Raw genomic sequence first — 16450 nt, 5'->3', positions numbered from 1 at the left:
ATTGTGTGTGCCTATTTTTAAATGATCATCTGAACCCATTTTTAGGTGCTATCTATTTTTAAAAATCTTTTAATTTTTTTAAATCTTACTATTAATAATATGCTCCATTAGCCCGCTCCCCAGTGATCATGGGAATAGCCTCTCTATCTTTGAGCTCTTGCCTTCAGCTGCTGCCTTTCTAGACCCAGGTACAACTATAGTGACCCAAAGTGGAAGTGTTACAAGCAGTGTAGAGTGAAGCACAAATGCTTGCTAGTGCAGTTTTGAATGCAGAAAGAATTAAACTAGAGTTTATGTGAGTTTTCAATCCTGAGCTATTAAAAATCAGAGAATACTCTATGGAAGAAGACTAAAGAGGTTTATTCCCCACCTTCTTAATACTTCCAGCTGACATACCTTTGAGAATTTGTAAAAAGGGTTTGAAACAGAAAAGAATAGCCTGTGTGCTAGTTCTGACTTATTTTAAATTCTTATTTGTACTTGATCTCAGAAAAGAGAAAATGTTTCATCTGTAGGATTATTTCTTCACAAGCAGCAAAAGCTGTTGACTGTGAAGAAAACAGTTTGATAAGATGAAGGCAGTTGTGGGGCAGCTCAATTGGTGGGTTGTGTTCTGGGGATAAGGCCAGAAAAATAAATGTGGCTTACTCCATGGCTACATTTGTTCACCCCACTCTTCAGCCACAGGAATGGGATTTTTATTCAAGGCTGCCATGATTGTCCATGCACTTTTCCACTGACTTCCTGGCCATCTAAGACTCTATTCTACCATCATCATCCTTATGACCAGAAAGAGACTATGTTCTATAGAAGTTAGATCTGGAACATCCAACCTATAACAAACCTGGCAGCCCCTTAGCAACAAGGACATTAAAGGTAAGGAATACAGGTGCTCATTTGTGATGAGGTGATCTCTTTAGAGGGGCTGAGGAATGAATGCACTTCCAGGAAGTAGTAGTATCCCTTCAGAACTGATGAGCAGTGGTCCCCTAGGTTTTCAGAATGCTCATGAAACAGCAATACCATACAAGCCATCTTCAGCCATTATCAAACTGTGGACATTGTACATAGGTGGAGCACACCAGCAAGCCTAGTCCATTGCACCAATGTGCCCTGTAGCACTGCCTGCCACCCATTCTCCATGGATACAGCATTTCACAGTGTACCCATAGAGAGATCCTCCTGTCATTAATAAAGCTGAGGATATACAGAGGTTGTACACAAGACCTAAACAGTGGGCTGGTTGGATGGGAGGCAGGATCCTGCCTGCCTCCCCACACATGATCGCTTTCAGGATACAGTCTCTGCTGCTCATGAGATACACGATAGGTGCTGTGGTGAGCGGCAGAGCAGGGAACCAGAGGAGGAAAGAGTGCAATAGAGTGCGCTAGGAGTGCAATGCTTTGAGGGATCCTCCCTCAGCCAGGCACTCTTGCTGCCCAGCTTGGTGTATGCTCGGGCTGTGTGCAGCGCAAGCATACACATGACTCCATGGGGTTAAGGGTGCCTTTGTGCCCTTAACCCTGGCTAAAGACCAGGGCAAAAAGTAAGGTTAGGCAGGGCAGGAGCGCTCGGATTGGAAGCGATCCCAACACTCCGCATGATCAGCCTAACACAGGCTCGGCTGCCCTAGGCTGGGTTAGGCTGCTTGTAAGAATAGCTTCACAGGATTATATAGATGGGTGCATAGATAATTTAGGCTGCGTTCACACAATCACAAGGGGCCCGGTTAAAAAGTGAATCAGAATTAGTGAGCACTGCAGAGCTGATTGTGTAAACACATAATTTCAGGGCAATCTTGGTCAAACCACTCCAGTTAAACAGCATTTAAACACGATAGACACGTGGTTATCTATCCTAGTTAAATGCTGGTTAACTGAACAAAGAGGCACCTTTTAGTGATAATTCTCTATATTTAGCAGGGGGAGAACACCTATCCATCCCCAACACAACATCCCTCCAGTGGATGTTACCGGTATCTATCTTATGTTTCTTTTTTAGAGTGTGACCCTTTTGGGGACAGGGAGCCATTTTATTTATTTATTTTTATCTATGTAAACTGCTTTGGGAACCTTTTGTTGAAAAGCGTTATACAAATATTTTCTGCATTCGTATTTGTTAACTGAAGAGCTTTGACCAGGATTGCCCTGGAATTCTGCATTCACACAATCAGCTCCACTGGCTCACTAATCCTGATTAACTTTTCAACCAGGATCCTTATGACTGTGTAAACACAGTCTTGGAATTCTTATTACAATCTGCTTTTCATCAGTTATCTTCCAAATGATTCAAATTTAAACAGACTGACAGACAGACAATCTAGAATTCTCATTACCTGCTTTTCATCAGTTATCATCCAGCTGATTCAAATGTACAATTCTCAACCTACAAACCTAAATGAACTATATATCAGAGTCCTGACATTTGATTATGCTGTTCTGGCTGTTTCTATGACCCACTGATGTCAACATCAGTATTGTTAAGTTGCTCTCTCAAGGCCTTTTTTCACTCATGCAGAAGACTTAGATTATGGCTGGGACTCCACATAAAACCAGGCTAGCATAAACTATATTTAAAAAACCTGCATGAAATCCACTAACCCAGCTCAGGCATTACTGGGGCAGCCGGAAGAAAATTCCCTTTGATTGGGTAAACATGCACTTGCTTAATTTGGGACAAATGCAACCTGACACTGGGTGAATACCACAGATCCCCTACTTAGATACTTTAGTCAATTATTTCATTCCATCTGAAGGACAAATTCACAAATGAGGCAGTGTGGGTAACAAACTGGCTGTTGCTAGGAAAAAGTGGCAGACAGTACACTGTTGGTCCTGCTGCCGCTGACAGAGGTAGCAGCAATAATTGAAAACCCAGACCCAAATAATGACAGGACACACGTAGTTGGAAGAAACTAGGGCCTCTTTATTAAATAATTACAAAACCCACAATGAGGAATTGAACTAAAGTACGGGTATCCCCTATGGGAATCAATCTCATAGGAGGTATGCCCACAGGAGGCTGAAGGACCAGGCTTTGATTTGGCTTGGTACACAGTCCGAACCTCTTCTTGACCACCAAGTTACCCCCGATGAGGAGGTGCATGCCAGCCCACCTCAACCCAGGTCGTGAGACACTGAGGTCATTCACACAATCGAAAACTGTGTTCTACCCAGGTTTGGGAGCTTTGTGTACTCCCAATTTTTGATTGTGTGGAAGCAAGGTTAGAGGAAAACCTGGGTAGAAGTGATTGTGTGGAAGCAAGGTAGGAGAAAAAGCTACCCAGGTTTTCCTCTAACCTTTCTTCCACACAATCACTTCTACCCAGGTTTTCCTCTAACCTTGCTTCCACACAATCAAAAATTGGGAGTACACAAAGCTCCCAAACCTGGGTAGAACACAGTTTTCAATTGTGTGAATGACCTCACTGAGAGGCATTCACTGGCATACATCTGAGTGGGAGCAGATCCAGCCTGAGAGTCGTGAGATCACTAAGCCTTCCTCCATATTCCCACTCACCATAACGTTTCTCCAGCCCAACACCATGCAATTAACCTATCCCGATCCGCACTCATCTGCAAAGTGTCCAAATAAACCCAGTGACCACCTCAACCAAGTCAGTGAGAAGTAGGTGAAAAAAGGCCCAAACCATAGCCAATCAGCTGAGACCCAAAATATGTCTACTTGGCCTCACAAGGCAGCTGGAATATCCCTCACTGAGTTAAGGGACGGGTGGGAGGGTGCCTGCCTGCAGAACAACTGAAGGGAAATGTGACGGAGCAGGCTGCTTATGCAGGCGCTCCTAGAATTTGATTGGTTCACCGGAAACACATGCAGTGGGACAAAAAATTGTGGCCCGCTTGCCTGTCTCTTGGGCTGGGCCCACAACTCCGCCCCCCGCTCGCCTGATATCACAGTTAATGCGGCGAAAGGGGCAGGGAGAGGCTTTATTATTAAAACATAATATAGTGTTTCTTTCATTTTTTTTTTAAACCCTGAACACTAATCAGTCAGGAATAGCTTCTAATAACAAACCTAATTCATACCATTTCTGTCCAGTCATGTTAGTTTTGGAACAAATAGTGTGTTTCTAAAAAGATATGCACACCTTTCCTGTTCTATACGGCAAGGGATGTGCTTGCCCATGTCCTCCCGACATCTGTGCACTGGGCTGGCACACACAGAGTTCAAAGCTGAAGAGCCCAGATTGCACAGTTGATCCTACATATCTTGGACTGCACACACAGGCCACTATGTAAATCAGTTGATCCACTGTGCAGACATTGTGATGGGAGGAACTGATGATCCTGATCTCCTCACCACACCTAGGGGCTATTCCGCTATTTTTTATTATTATTATTATTATTATTATTAATTTATTTAGCACATTTTTATACCGCCCTAACCCAAGGTTCATGGGCAGCTAGCCCGATTTTTGCTGATCGTCAGAACCACCGGGCTCGCAGCCGAGCCCAGTGGTTCTGGAGTGGCTAACCCGCTCTGGAACCCCTGGTAAAAAGCAGGTTTGCGGAGCAAGCGCTCCGCAAACCTGCTTTTTACAATTGTGAGTAGCCGCACCACACCTTCGCGCTGTGCCTACTCATGAGTAGACCCCCGGCCGGGAGGCGCAGGGCATACTGGGGCTTGTGGGGGCCACGCAGCCCCCGAGCTCCCCAGCCCCAGCCGGCTCCGTCTTGGAGCTGGCAATCGTGTGGGTGGCTGATCCAGCCGCCCAGGGCTCCCTCTCCGCTCATGAGCGGGGAAAGCGGGCTTAGACTGCTCTCCCCGCTCACCCGAAGAAACCCGTTCTCACGGATCATGAGACCCAGCTCCTAATCTTGGACATCTGCATTGAATACAGCTGACACTGTATTTTTTCTTAAGTTTGTAAGAAGTACAAACCTGAGTTGCGTATCCTGTTAGTAGTGATGATGTAACAAGGTTAAGCAGTTTGGGAAGAGTACTAAACAGTCATTGCTCACAATATCACAACATTAGTTTGTCTGATTTACTTACGGCCAGATATGTCGCTGCATATACACTCAGAGCTGCTTCTTTGGATGGAAATGTCTTCCTGGCTTTTGTGATAAGGTCTGAGTTTCCAGAGCAAGCCTCTGCACCACTGATAAACTGTGTAAACTGCTGGCATCCAAGAGCAGTGTAGTTGGGTTTACAAAGTGCAAGGAAATGTGGTGCAAGATTCCCAGTTACTACTTGTCCAGCATTTACAAAGATATCTGTTGCAAAAAGTCCAAACGCATAAATGCCTAGAACAAAAAAGAGAAAAGGACTAGTCAATTGTCTCCAATTTTGACCAAACATCATGTATAAGAACAACAGCCATCTCTTCCTGTCAGTACTGTGCGGCATCTTATAATAGAAAAATGAGCCATAATGATACTAATATGGAGTCCTGGAATTTGTTGGAAGTACTTGCATAGTTCTAGCTGGAAAGGTGCACAGAGATTGTAGGATGAGCCTTTACAGCAAGGTTTCTGATCCCTGTGCAGCAAGAAATATTTGGGAAGGGGACACAAGGAAAAGGATCGGACTGGGAGAAAGTATATTTCTGGTTCTTGTTGCTTTGAAGACTGCGGGAGATAGAAGACCTATAGAAGTCTTGAATGTCCCATGTGGGCTGAGTGACGTGCATGTGTGCGGCAATTTGCCTTTCCTCAGCAGCAGCAGAAGAGAGCACATGGTCCTGGATCTAAAGGGTATTATTCACTCATTCCACATAATAGCTCAGAATGGTTAGCATGGGCTTCCAGTGGTCACTGAGTGTCCCTAAACCATTCACTGCTACACTTGGCAAGTAAATTTAAAAAGTTATTCTGGAAGAAAGATTGGTTGAAATCAGTGTGACTTAATCCTGAGTAAGCCCAATACTAGAACAGGCTACAAGATGGCTAAACAGATTCAGCTATTATATATCAAATCACTCTGACTTAACTGGTTTATGAAAAGGATTATTCAGCTGTTGTTCACGACAGATTCATTTATGGTATTGCAGCTTCTCAAAGGCTTAAGGCTAGCCACGTGCTAGATCCCTATAGAAAAGGACTCCATGAACAGACACTATAATTCTGAGTGTAAAAGTCTGCCAGGCAACAAATTTTTGTAGTTCCCCAGGTGTACTCATGCACAGTCAACATTAAGCAATATGTGTGGGAGGTCTGGGACTATCTCCTTCCAACTTTATTTCATCCCTCCAATCAAAGAAGAGCTTAAATGCCAAACATGTCATACTGCTAGAGACAAGCTACTATTGCATACAGTTCTTTGCTTTGCATATTCAACAAAATATGAACCAAACCACACTTTATTATCAAAGCATGTGGCTATGATGATGATGATAAGCCACATATGATATCAATATTGATAATATCAATATTTGATGATGATGATGATGATGATGAGAAGAAGAATCACCACCACCACCACCACCACATGCTTTAGGCCTTGGGTATTCACTGTTTGTCAAGCAGAGATGCATTCATCAGGTTACTGAAAAGAAAAACTTTGTCATCATGTGATTTGTCACATGTGACAAATCACATGTGACAAAAAGATTTGTCATCATGTGACAAATTATTCTGGGTGTCTTTATCAAGTTGCTTAGAATTGCATCTGGGAATACTGAACTGCTGTTCAAGAATCATCACCTCTTTTAAGATATCTTGAAAAGATTTACAAAAACAAACCAATGGCTTGCAAGTTGCCTCAAAAAGCACACTGCAAGGAAAACATTTTTCATGGATGCCACAACTGCAAGGATTGAGATCCATGGCATCCTAACAGTTTTCTTCCTTTGGGGTGATCAAGGTGAATAATGGTGAATAATAAGATGGAAAAGAGGCATTACCACAAATATTATATTACAATTAGGGTAAAGAAAAGCACAGTCTCTCCTTTCTGTCTGTATTTGTTGTTGTTTTGTGTTTGTTGCTATTATCTGGTCTTGGACTGTAATAACAAACTTAGGACTTTCTGTCACTCCATTATTGCCTATGGGCATCTCAAGTAATAATATAACTCTGGGCAGCTTCATAATCATTGGCAAGTCAGTAAACTGGGAAAATGTCAGGGAAATGTCAGGAATGGAGAACATGTGGACCCACCAGGCATGGCATCTGAACCCGCCCAAGTTTGGATCCTGCACTGGATTCATGAGATCCTCTACCTACTTGTCAATTACATCTGAGGTTGGTTGGAGGATTGCAAGAGAATGTCAGCTGACTCTCCGGAATCTGGGATGGGAATCAGACTTGGGCAGGATGAGACATCACACCTACCAGGAGTTCATGCTTTCAGTTCCTGCCATTTTCCTGACATGTTCCAGGCTTACTGACTTGCTGGCAGTCATGTGAAGTTATCCAGTGTAGGAAAGTAGGACATGTGTTTGCACTGGTGGTCACAACTAATAACCCAACAGTTATAAAAACAACAGATGACCTGACTGTGCAGAGAAAGTAATTCTTAAATAACTCAGTGAGGACCTAGTAATAAGACTAGATCCTGCAAGAATCAGTTCCCAAGGCCTATGGGTGTGCTCACCACTAAATTTCAGATAAATTGTAGCAAGACTGGTGCTATACCATGCTTGGAAGTGTGACTCTTTAGTAGAGTTTGGCTTTTTAAAGAAGCCTCCATATAATCTAAATTCTTGCCCCCAACAAAGGAGCTATTCACATGACCTACTGGGACGGTAGGTGGGGGGGGGGGAAGGCTTCCTAAACCTTACCTTTCCCCCAAACAATCATTTGTTGTTCGGTGGGAGTGAAGAGCACACTCCCACACAATCAGCCCTGCTCCATGCAATGTGGAGCAGGGTGAATCTATCGGAGGCTGGGACTCATTGTCCCAACCTCCGTGAATTCCACAGTGCACCGCACACTGAGCACAGTGCATTGGTGGATTCCTCCAGGCGACAGGTGTTCTAGGCACTTGTCCCTGTGTTAGTGTGAGCTGCTGACACACGATCCCCGGAAACAAGTTAAGGGTGCATTTGCATCCTTAACCTCAGCTATGAGCTGGGTTTAGCACCGCCGCACCGCCAGGATCCATGCAGATCCCAGAGGTTCTCACAGGCAACCAAGCCCAGGCTTGGCTGATTATGCCTGGGCTTGGCATGAGAACAGCCTCAAAATCTGTTTATCCAAATCCATTATAGGATTTCAGAATGATTCCTTAATTATCTAATTCCTTTATCTGATCCCCACATTTGACCTGACCAAATTCTTATTCTATTAGCAAATATTTGCATTATAATTTTTAGAAATATTTGCATTATAATTATATTATAAACATATTTTAAACATTATCCTGTTTCTTACTTTAGGAACATCATCTTTAATAACCACTGCTATCTTCTGGACAGAAATAGTGAGGTAGATGCCTTTTTCAACAACAGCATCTTCCATACTGAGGCGATTCTCACAATCGCCAAAAAGTGGGCTAAGGGAGACTAAGGGAAATATAAGGGAGCATGAGAACTACCGGGCTCGCAGGCAAGCCTGGTGTCTTCAAAGTGGGTAACCCGTGTAACTAGCCCTCCTCTTAGACAAGGTTAGTGGAGCAAGCGCTCCACGCCATGGCAACACACAAGGAGACCCCCGCGAGGAGGCTGAAACAAGCTTCCCGGCCATGGGGGTCTCTCTAGGATGCCCTGCACACTCGTGCGGAACTTCCTGGAACCTCCGGGTGCCGTGCAGCCCCCGATCACCACAGCTCCCACCAGCTCGTGTGAGCGGCCAATCCGGCTGCCCAGGGCTGCAGCCTGGATCGTTGGAGGGGAGAGCGGATGAAGCCCGCTCTCCCCACAGAACCCCCTCCGGTGAGTCTCACCGATTGTGAGACTCGCCTTGCTGTCTCATTCAGTGCAAGAACATAAAGTCATTACTTTCCATTTCAGCACTGAGACATAGCAAAGAGAAATCCAGAAAATGTTGATTGCCCTGACGTGACAGTACAAACACTGCAATTGAAGTTATCTATTGAATTTTTCTATATTGGAGTAGATGGCAGCTGTTTGAATTTCTCTCCTTTAAAAATATACAAAATCTATGCACCTTTCATGTATATTAAAATTACTTCAACAATCAGAAAAAAGCATAAGTGGGAGTGCAGGTCTTATTTTAAAATGATAGCAGATGCAAAAGGGCACACAATGAGTACAAGTGGACAGGGGATTCAGATAAATGAGATGCAAATAAGAGAAATTTTACCATATCTGCATTTGTACATTGCGAAATTCATAAACATTTGAAAATAACATGCAATATTCTTATTTATTTAAAATCTTTATATCCCTTTTTCCCCCAAATGTACAAAAGGTACCTTACAACATTTTAAAACAAAAACAATGGGTGGCTTCACATGCAATGGTTATAAGTAAGTAGGAGAAAACCACGGCTTCCTGGAAAACATGTGCTCCTGGCACATCAGCCTCTTATCCAAACCCGCCTCATCCTGTCTCAAACCCGCCTCATCGAAACCCGCCAATGTAAGGTTGACGACCTCATGTTCCCTCTGCTGCCTGACATTCTCTGACCAACTTCAAATGTAGGTTACAAATGTTGGGTGAAGGTTGGGCAGCAAAGGGAACACAACATTGTCCATGCAACACTGGTGGTTTCTGATGGCCAAAAGAGGCGGAAGTATCAGGAGAGCGTGCTCACCAGGTCAGTTTTCTCCTACCTACTTGCTACCATTACATGTGAAGTTACCCAATACAAAACAAAACTCAATAAAATCAAAGATTAATAAATGTTCTTACCAAGAAATCTGACAGTTCTGCGCACCAGTGGATTTATATAGCAACAGTCTCCAGTTAATAATGTTTTTTCTTGGTTTTCAAAATCCCGTGTAGCCATCTGTAGACAAAACACTGCAGTTTCTCCAACAATTATCTTGAAGGGGAAAATAAAAAAAGAAAAGGATACGTCAGACTGCAGTCATTACAATCATACCAATAATGAAGACATTATTGTAGTGATGTAGAATGAGGTGGTTGTTTTGCTGAGACAAAATAATAAGATGAGCCAAGTCCTACACAGTAAAATCTGTTTGTGAGGGAAACGTACCATATTGCTCATTTTACTGTATCTGCATAAACATTTCAATTTCTTCAGGAGAAATCTGGAAGAAAAAAAGGAAGGGGGGAGCCCCCCGAAAAACGCCCACTTCACTTTATCCTTGAAATAGGTGTGTCAGTAATATCTAACACAGCCAAGGTTTAACCCTGCAGAGTATAGTAAAATTTTAAAAATACAATAAAAATAAAATAGGAATTAAATTCCTTCAATGTCCCTGAAACATGCAAGTATAAAATTGTGCAGGTGGGTACATTCTTGGAACTTAATTACAAGACTGATCAACATGGCAATAATACTGTGATATGGATAAGCTTTATAAAATACATGCCATACTATATAAAAAGGGAAAGACTTTCAAACTTCAGCCTGTAGATTTATAAAGGTAACGATTGTTAGAATTTTAAAAAACCAGTGCATCCTATGTTGCTGTATATTTATATTGGATGACATCCATACTAATGTAGTGTTGTTGCTGCAGGGGATAGGTGTGGTGGTGGTGGGCAATTTTTGCCGATCTCGTCTTCCTTCTGAAATGCACTGTGCCTCTCACATGCTGCTGAGGATCTTGCAATCTTCAGAGACATATTTTTGGGAGACACAGAGGGAATGGGAGACTGGCCAAAACTGCCTTCCCCCATACTGCCATGCTGCATTAGTCTGGATATTAGCCACTAAAGTGACAGAAAATGGTGTTACATGCTTTAAAAAAAATCCAGAGTCATTCTGAAGATGGTATATCTCCACCTTTTGACTTTCAAAATATCAGAAAATTGGTTCTAAGTATTTGTTATTAATTTAATTTAATTTAATTTATTTATCATATTTTTATACTGCCTGTCTGATATAGAAATCTCTAGGCGGTGTACAAAATTTAAAATATTGAAAAGTCAACACAGATTAGAATATACAAGACACAATAAAAACAATAGAATAAAAAAGTTATTAAATTAAAGTTATTAAAAGTAATTGTAATTAAAAGATCATATTGCTCTGATTTTAGATGCTCTTATTTCAGCAGGGAGCTTGCTTGCTTGCTTGTTTATTTATTTAACATATTTCTATACTGCCCAAAACTTGCTTCTCTGGGAGGTTTACAATTAAAATCATTTAAAGATTAAAATCATTTAAACAATTAAAAACATTTAAACATTAAAATCATTAACATTAAAATCATTTAAAAACCAACATTAAAATATTAAAACTATAAATCTAATTAAAAGCCTGGGTGAACAAATGTGTCTTCAGTGCCTTTTAAAAGGTTGCCAGAGATGGGGAGGCTCTTATTTCAACAGGGAGTGCATTCCAAAGTCCAGGGGAAGCAACAGAGAAGGCCCATTCCTGAGTAGCCGCCAGATGAGTTGGCGGCAACCACAGACGAACCTCTCCAGATGATCTTAACAGGTGGTGGGGCTCATAGTGAAGAAGACGTTCTCTTAAATACCCAGGCCTAAGCTTTTTAGGGCTTTATAGGCAATAATCAGCACCATGTATTTTGCCTGGAAAATTATCGGCAGCCAGTGTAGTTCCCACAACACAGGAGTAATATGGTCTCTCTGAGATGATCCAGAGTCCAACCTGGCTGCCACATTCTGGACCAACTGCAGTTTACGGACTACATACAAAGGCAGCCCCACGTAGAGGGCACTGCAGTAATCCAGCCTCAATTACTACTACTGTAATGTATGCCTACAGTCTGGGATTATATGTCTACTGGCATATGTACCACCATTTTGAGGTCATTCATCTTAAGAAAAGGACGCAGCTGGTGTATTAGCCAAAGCCGGTAAAAAGTACCTCTAGCCACCGCCTCAACCTGGGACTGTGGATCCCTCTGCTCCCCATCCACCTAACCCGCTTAATAAACCTAGGTTTTAGCTGAGGTTAAGAGTGCTCCCGCACCCTTCCCCCAGCTACTGAGTATCATGTGATGGGCACATAGAGCACCCTCCTGATGGGGGGATCCCAACATGTGCCGCGCGTTGCATTGAGGGATGCCTGGAGACCAGAATAACAAGTTCCAGTCCCAGTTCCCTCCGCCCTGCTCTGTGCTTCACGGAACCGCATGGAGCAGGGCTGTCCATGTGGGCGTGCGGAAGGCCCACTGATGGAGGAAAGTTTGGTCATATGGTGGAAGGTAGGAGGTGCAACCTCCCCCACCCCCACACACGCCTTCCCAGCCTGCCCAGGACGATGATCGTGTGACTTGCTCCTTTGTCTCATGTCTATCTGGTTTGGACATCAGGAAGGTGCAACTCTGCTGCCTGCAACCCCTTTTATGAAAAAATGCTTCCCCCCTTTTAAGGATGGGGAGTAGCTCAGTGGTAGAGCACATGTTTTGCATGCAAAAGGTCCTAGGTTCAATCCCCAGCATCTCCAAACAGTGCTGGGAAAGATCTCTGTCTGGAACCCTGCAGATTTTCTGACAGTCAGTTTATATTATACCAACATAGATGGGCCAATGGTCTGACTTAGTAAAGGGAACTTCCTATGAAAATATGAATCAAGGGAAGGAGACGAATAAAGTTTAGCTTAACCTTGAATGTGAGTTAATCACAATGGTAACAATAGTAAGAGGATCTTTGTATATCCACTCCTACAGTTCTTGTCAAAAGCAACTTTAAGTATGATTCATTATGGGAAGCTTTGAGTGTCTCTGACTATATTATGTATTTCAGAGAACTGGTTCTTCTCCCTAACAACAGGGGGATGGGGATTATGTGTGTGCACAATACAGTTACCTCCTCTCTAGTGCACTGTAAATCTGTGAGTAAAGACAACCATGATTAACAACAGTTTGAAAATAAACTCATCAAGAGAAAGAAAAAAAGAGGCATTGAGCCGGGTCTCACGATCCGTGAGACCCAGTTTTGTCAAAACTGCGGGGAGAGCGGGCTAAGCCTGCTCTCCCCGCAGACGAGCGCGCAGGGAGCCCTGGGCAGCCAGATCGGCCACCCACACAATGGCCGGGTCCGAGACGGAGCTGGCAGGGGCTGGGGATCTTGGGGGCCGCACGGCCCCGGAAGCCCCAGTATGCCCTGTGCGAGCGCGCAGGGCATACTGGGGAGACCCCCAAGCTGGGAGGCTGCTTTTAAGCCTCCTGGCTGGGGGTCTACTCACAAGTAGCCATGGAGCGGAGCGGAGCCGTGCTGCGGCTACTCACAAGCAGTTAGCCTGGGTTTGCGGAGCGCTCGCTCCGCAAACCCAGGCTAAGAGGTGGGCTACAGGAGTGGGTTAGCCGCTTCAGAACCACCGGGCTCGGCTGCGAGCCCGCTGGTTCTAACGATAACAAAAATCGGGCTAAGAAAATCCTAGCCCGATTTTTGTGATCATAAGAATAGCCCCATTATATGTATTTGTCCGTGTTTAGGGAGGAGGAATTCTCCAATTAACCTTCCCACCCTCTCGCACTAAATTATAGGCACAGGCATTGCCTCAGAATTGGGGGAGGAGGGAAGTATAGACACTCCACTCCTTTGCCTATCAGTGGGAGCAAAGGTCTGAGCTCCTTTCTGGGAGTCCCAGAAGACCATCAAACCCCATCCCTGCTGATCCTCTCATCTTCAGCAGCCCCTGCCTTAAATAAAGCCCTACATTTAGGACACTCCTCCCCGCCGCCTTCCAGCTTGCTCCTTCTTCCCTGGCCAGGCAAAATCCCTGGCCTCCATAGGGAACTTGTTCTCCAACTCCACCCCCTTTGCTAGCATTTCCACACACGTCTGCAGCTGTGGAGCTGATAACAGCTGTTGCCTGCCTCTCTGAGCCCTTCCTGACTTCTGAAAGGTAATCACTGGAGTTGTCTTGGCATCTGAAATTCCCTGCTTCTCTCAGCACACTGCCGTTTGACTGGGTAAACAACCCTGTCTCACAGAGGAGGGTAGAAAATCCCGACAGTATTTTCCTCTTGCAACTGATCAGTGTTCCTCCTGATTTTGCTTCACTGTAGTTGTGTTTAACTCAATGTTGGTGGGCAGCTATTCATGATACTATGGAATACCAACCTGTCTGGATCCCTGCTGGTGTTTTATTGCACCGGAGTGTTTCCCAGCCTCACCCTCTGGGGCATCAGGGACTGCCATAACTAGAGACAGTAACCAGCCGAGATGACACCAGATTGCAATGGACTCTAAGACAAGGTCAAGTCATTGGCCCTCCTCCCCGCAAGGGCACCCTGGCAATCTCCCAAGAGTTCAGATCCCCCTCCCATCCCAGGAGAGTTGGTTTGAAGTGGAGCAGGCTAGACAGCAATTCCATAATGTCCATCATGGAATCTATCCCAGATTATATATATGGAAATTTGTTATTTTGAAGTGGTCTCAAATATTTTGGGGATACACTACTGTCATGGATGAGTCATTACCTTCTGAAAACATAGATCTCCAGTCACCCTCTTCCCTATGAAGAATGGATTTATCAATCCTTCTTTCTCACCCACAGAGACTCATGGAATTAACAGGAACTGTCAAGGAAAATTCCTCAAATTTTGCTTATTAGAACCAGCAAACAGTGAGGCTCTACACACAATCCATGTGTAGAGCCTTACTGGGCTCTGCGGGAAGAGAGGGCTTAGCTGCGCTCCCTGCAAACAATGCCCAGGCCAGCCCTGGGTGCCCGGAACAGCTGCCCACATGACTACCAGCTCCATCATGGAGCAGGTAGGGGTGGTGGGGATCGGGGGACACCCAGCCCCCAGAAGTGCGTGGGGCATTCTGAGGGGACTCCCGAAACCAGGAGGCTTGTTGCCTCCCAGTTGGGGGTCTACTCATGCGTCGCTGCACTGTGGCGGCACACGGTCACAAAAGCAAGGTTAGCAGAGCACTCGCTCCACTAACCTCATATAATGGGGTGGGGGGGAATTAGGCGGGCTAGCCGCCGGGAGCTGCACAGCTCCTGGCTGTTCACACACATGGAGGAAACCGGGCTGGGCTCCCTCAGCTCGGTTTCCTCCACATGTGTGAATAGCCTCCATGTATTCCTGATTTAGATGCATATCTTTATAGGCCTTTTCAGACATTATGTAACCATGTGTACTGTACACAACAGTGCCACCAGGAGTGTTTTGGTAAGCCATGCATCCCCTTAACTGTAGCATTTGTCTGCTATTCTTTAACCAGTGGCCAATCCAGAAGAGCTGTCCTCTTATCCCAATATGCTAAGTTTACTCAAGACCCTTTTTCAAAAGCATTTTTGAAGTCTAAGCATGTCTTCCAAGTGACTTCCTTATTTAGCCTCATATTTGTTGACACCTTCAAAGAATTCTAAGAGTGGTGAGGCAAGACTTTCCCTTTCATTAGCCATGTTGATTCCTCCTTTGCGAGGTTTGTTCAGTAGGTTGAATAATTCTACCTTTAATAATGCTTTTCAACAATTTACCTGGGTTGGAAGTTAGGCTTAATCAGCCGGTAGTTTCCTGGCTCCTTCTTAGGTCTGTTTTAAAAACTGATGTTATGTTGCCGACTTTGCAATCTTCTGGTATGGAGGATTTTAGTGATGACTTGCATATTTTTGTTAGAAAATCTGCAATTTCACATTTGAGTTCTTCAAGAGCTCTCTGATGTACACCATTCAAACTGGATGACCGATTAATTTTTAATTTGTCAGTTACTTATTGAACTTCATCTCTTGTCACCTCTATTCAACTTAGTTCTATAAATGCCCTCCCTGAAGGAAATGATTCAGCTGTGTCCACAGCGAAGACCAAATGTAGTGAGCGGAGGCTTTGAGGGAGGACTAGGCTTCCCTTAGAGCAATGACCGGGAGGGTGGTGGGCCTTCTCTAATAAGGGGGAAAGCCAGGGGAAATCAAACCAGAAGGACCAATCCAGAGGACTGGGTGGGAGTAGATAGACCAATGGTCTGACTCAGTATATGGCAGTTTCCTATGTTCCTAAGAGAAAGCTATCTTTTTTTGTTTGTTCTGTCCCAGGAGTGCCCTGTGGAAGCAGCTGGCTGAGAGGTTGCTGGGGAAATGAAAGGTCAAGATCCCTGCCTGTGAGAAATGAGATAGGGTCCAGTTCAGTTAGACGCGTGAGGGAAGTTATTTTTCTTTATTATATTACTTGAATTGGAGTTGCTAGGTTAATGAAAACACTCTGTATTATGAAAATACAGTTGTTCTTATTGCATACTATTTCTTTTTAATCTAATAATAAATCATTGTTGCTGAAGTGTGCTATACGGATGTGCCTGGAACCATTCCAGAGGTGGCGGGTGTGTTCACTTAAGGGTGGGGGAGGGTGCACTTACCCCTCCTGCTGCATTTCCCCCACTAGCACTCTGTTGTAGCAAAGCCCCTCGGGGTGGCAGCGTAGCTCCCTGCCGCCCCATTGCCGGAAGTACTGGGCACTTGTGTACTCG

General features: G+C 44.3%; 1 protein-coding gene across 4 annotated transcripts in view; it reads right to left on the bottom strand.

Moving 5' to 3' along the window:
* PLPPR5 (phospholipid phosphatase related 5) overlaps window positions 1-16450 on the bottom strand; it is a 241699-nt gene that overhangs the window by 46054 nt on the left and 179195 nt on the right. For all 4 annotated transcript variants that reach the window (XM_053248523.1, XM_053248524.1, XM_053248525.1 and 1 more), the window contains 2 exons: window positions 9779-9911; window positions 5017-5267 (listed from right to left, as the gene is read on the bottom strand). In XM_053248523.1, the coding sequence (XP_053104498.1) occupies window positions 5017-5267; window positions 9779-9911 (384 nt within the window). The remainder of the gene's footprint in view (window positions 1-5016; window positions 5268-9778; window positions 9912-16450) is intronic.

The sequence above is a fragment of the Hemicordylus capensis genome, chromosome 4, assembly GCF_027244095.1.
Source record: "Hemicordylus capensis ecotype Gifberg chromosome 4, rHemCap1.1.pri, whole genome shotgun sequence".
Classification (NCBI taxonomy): Eukaryota; Metazoa; Chordata; class Lepidosauria; order Squamata; family Cordylidae; genus Hemicordylus; species Hemicordylus capensis.
This window is presented reverse-complemented; position numbering and strand designations above follow the sequence as displayed.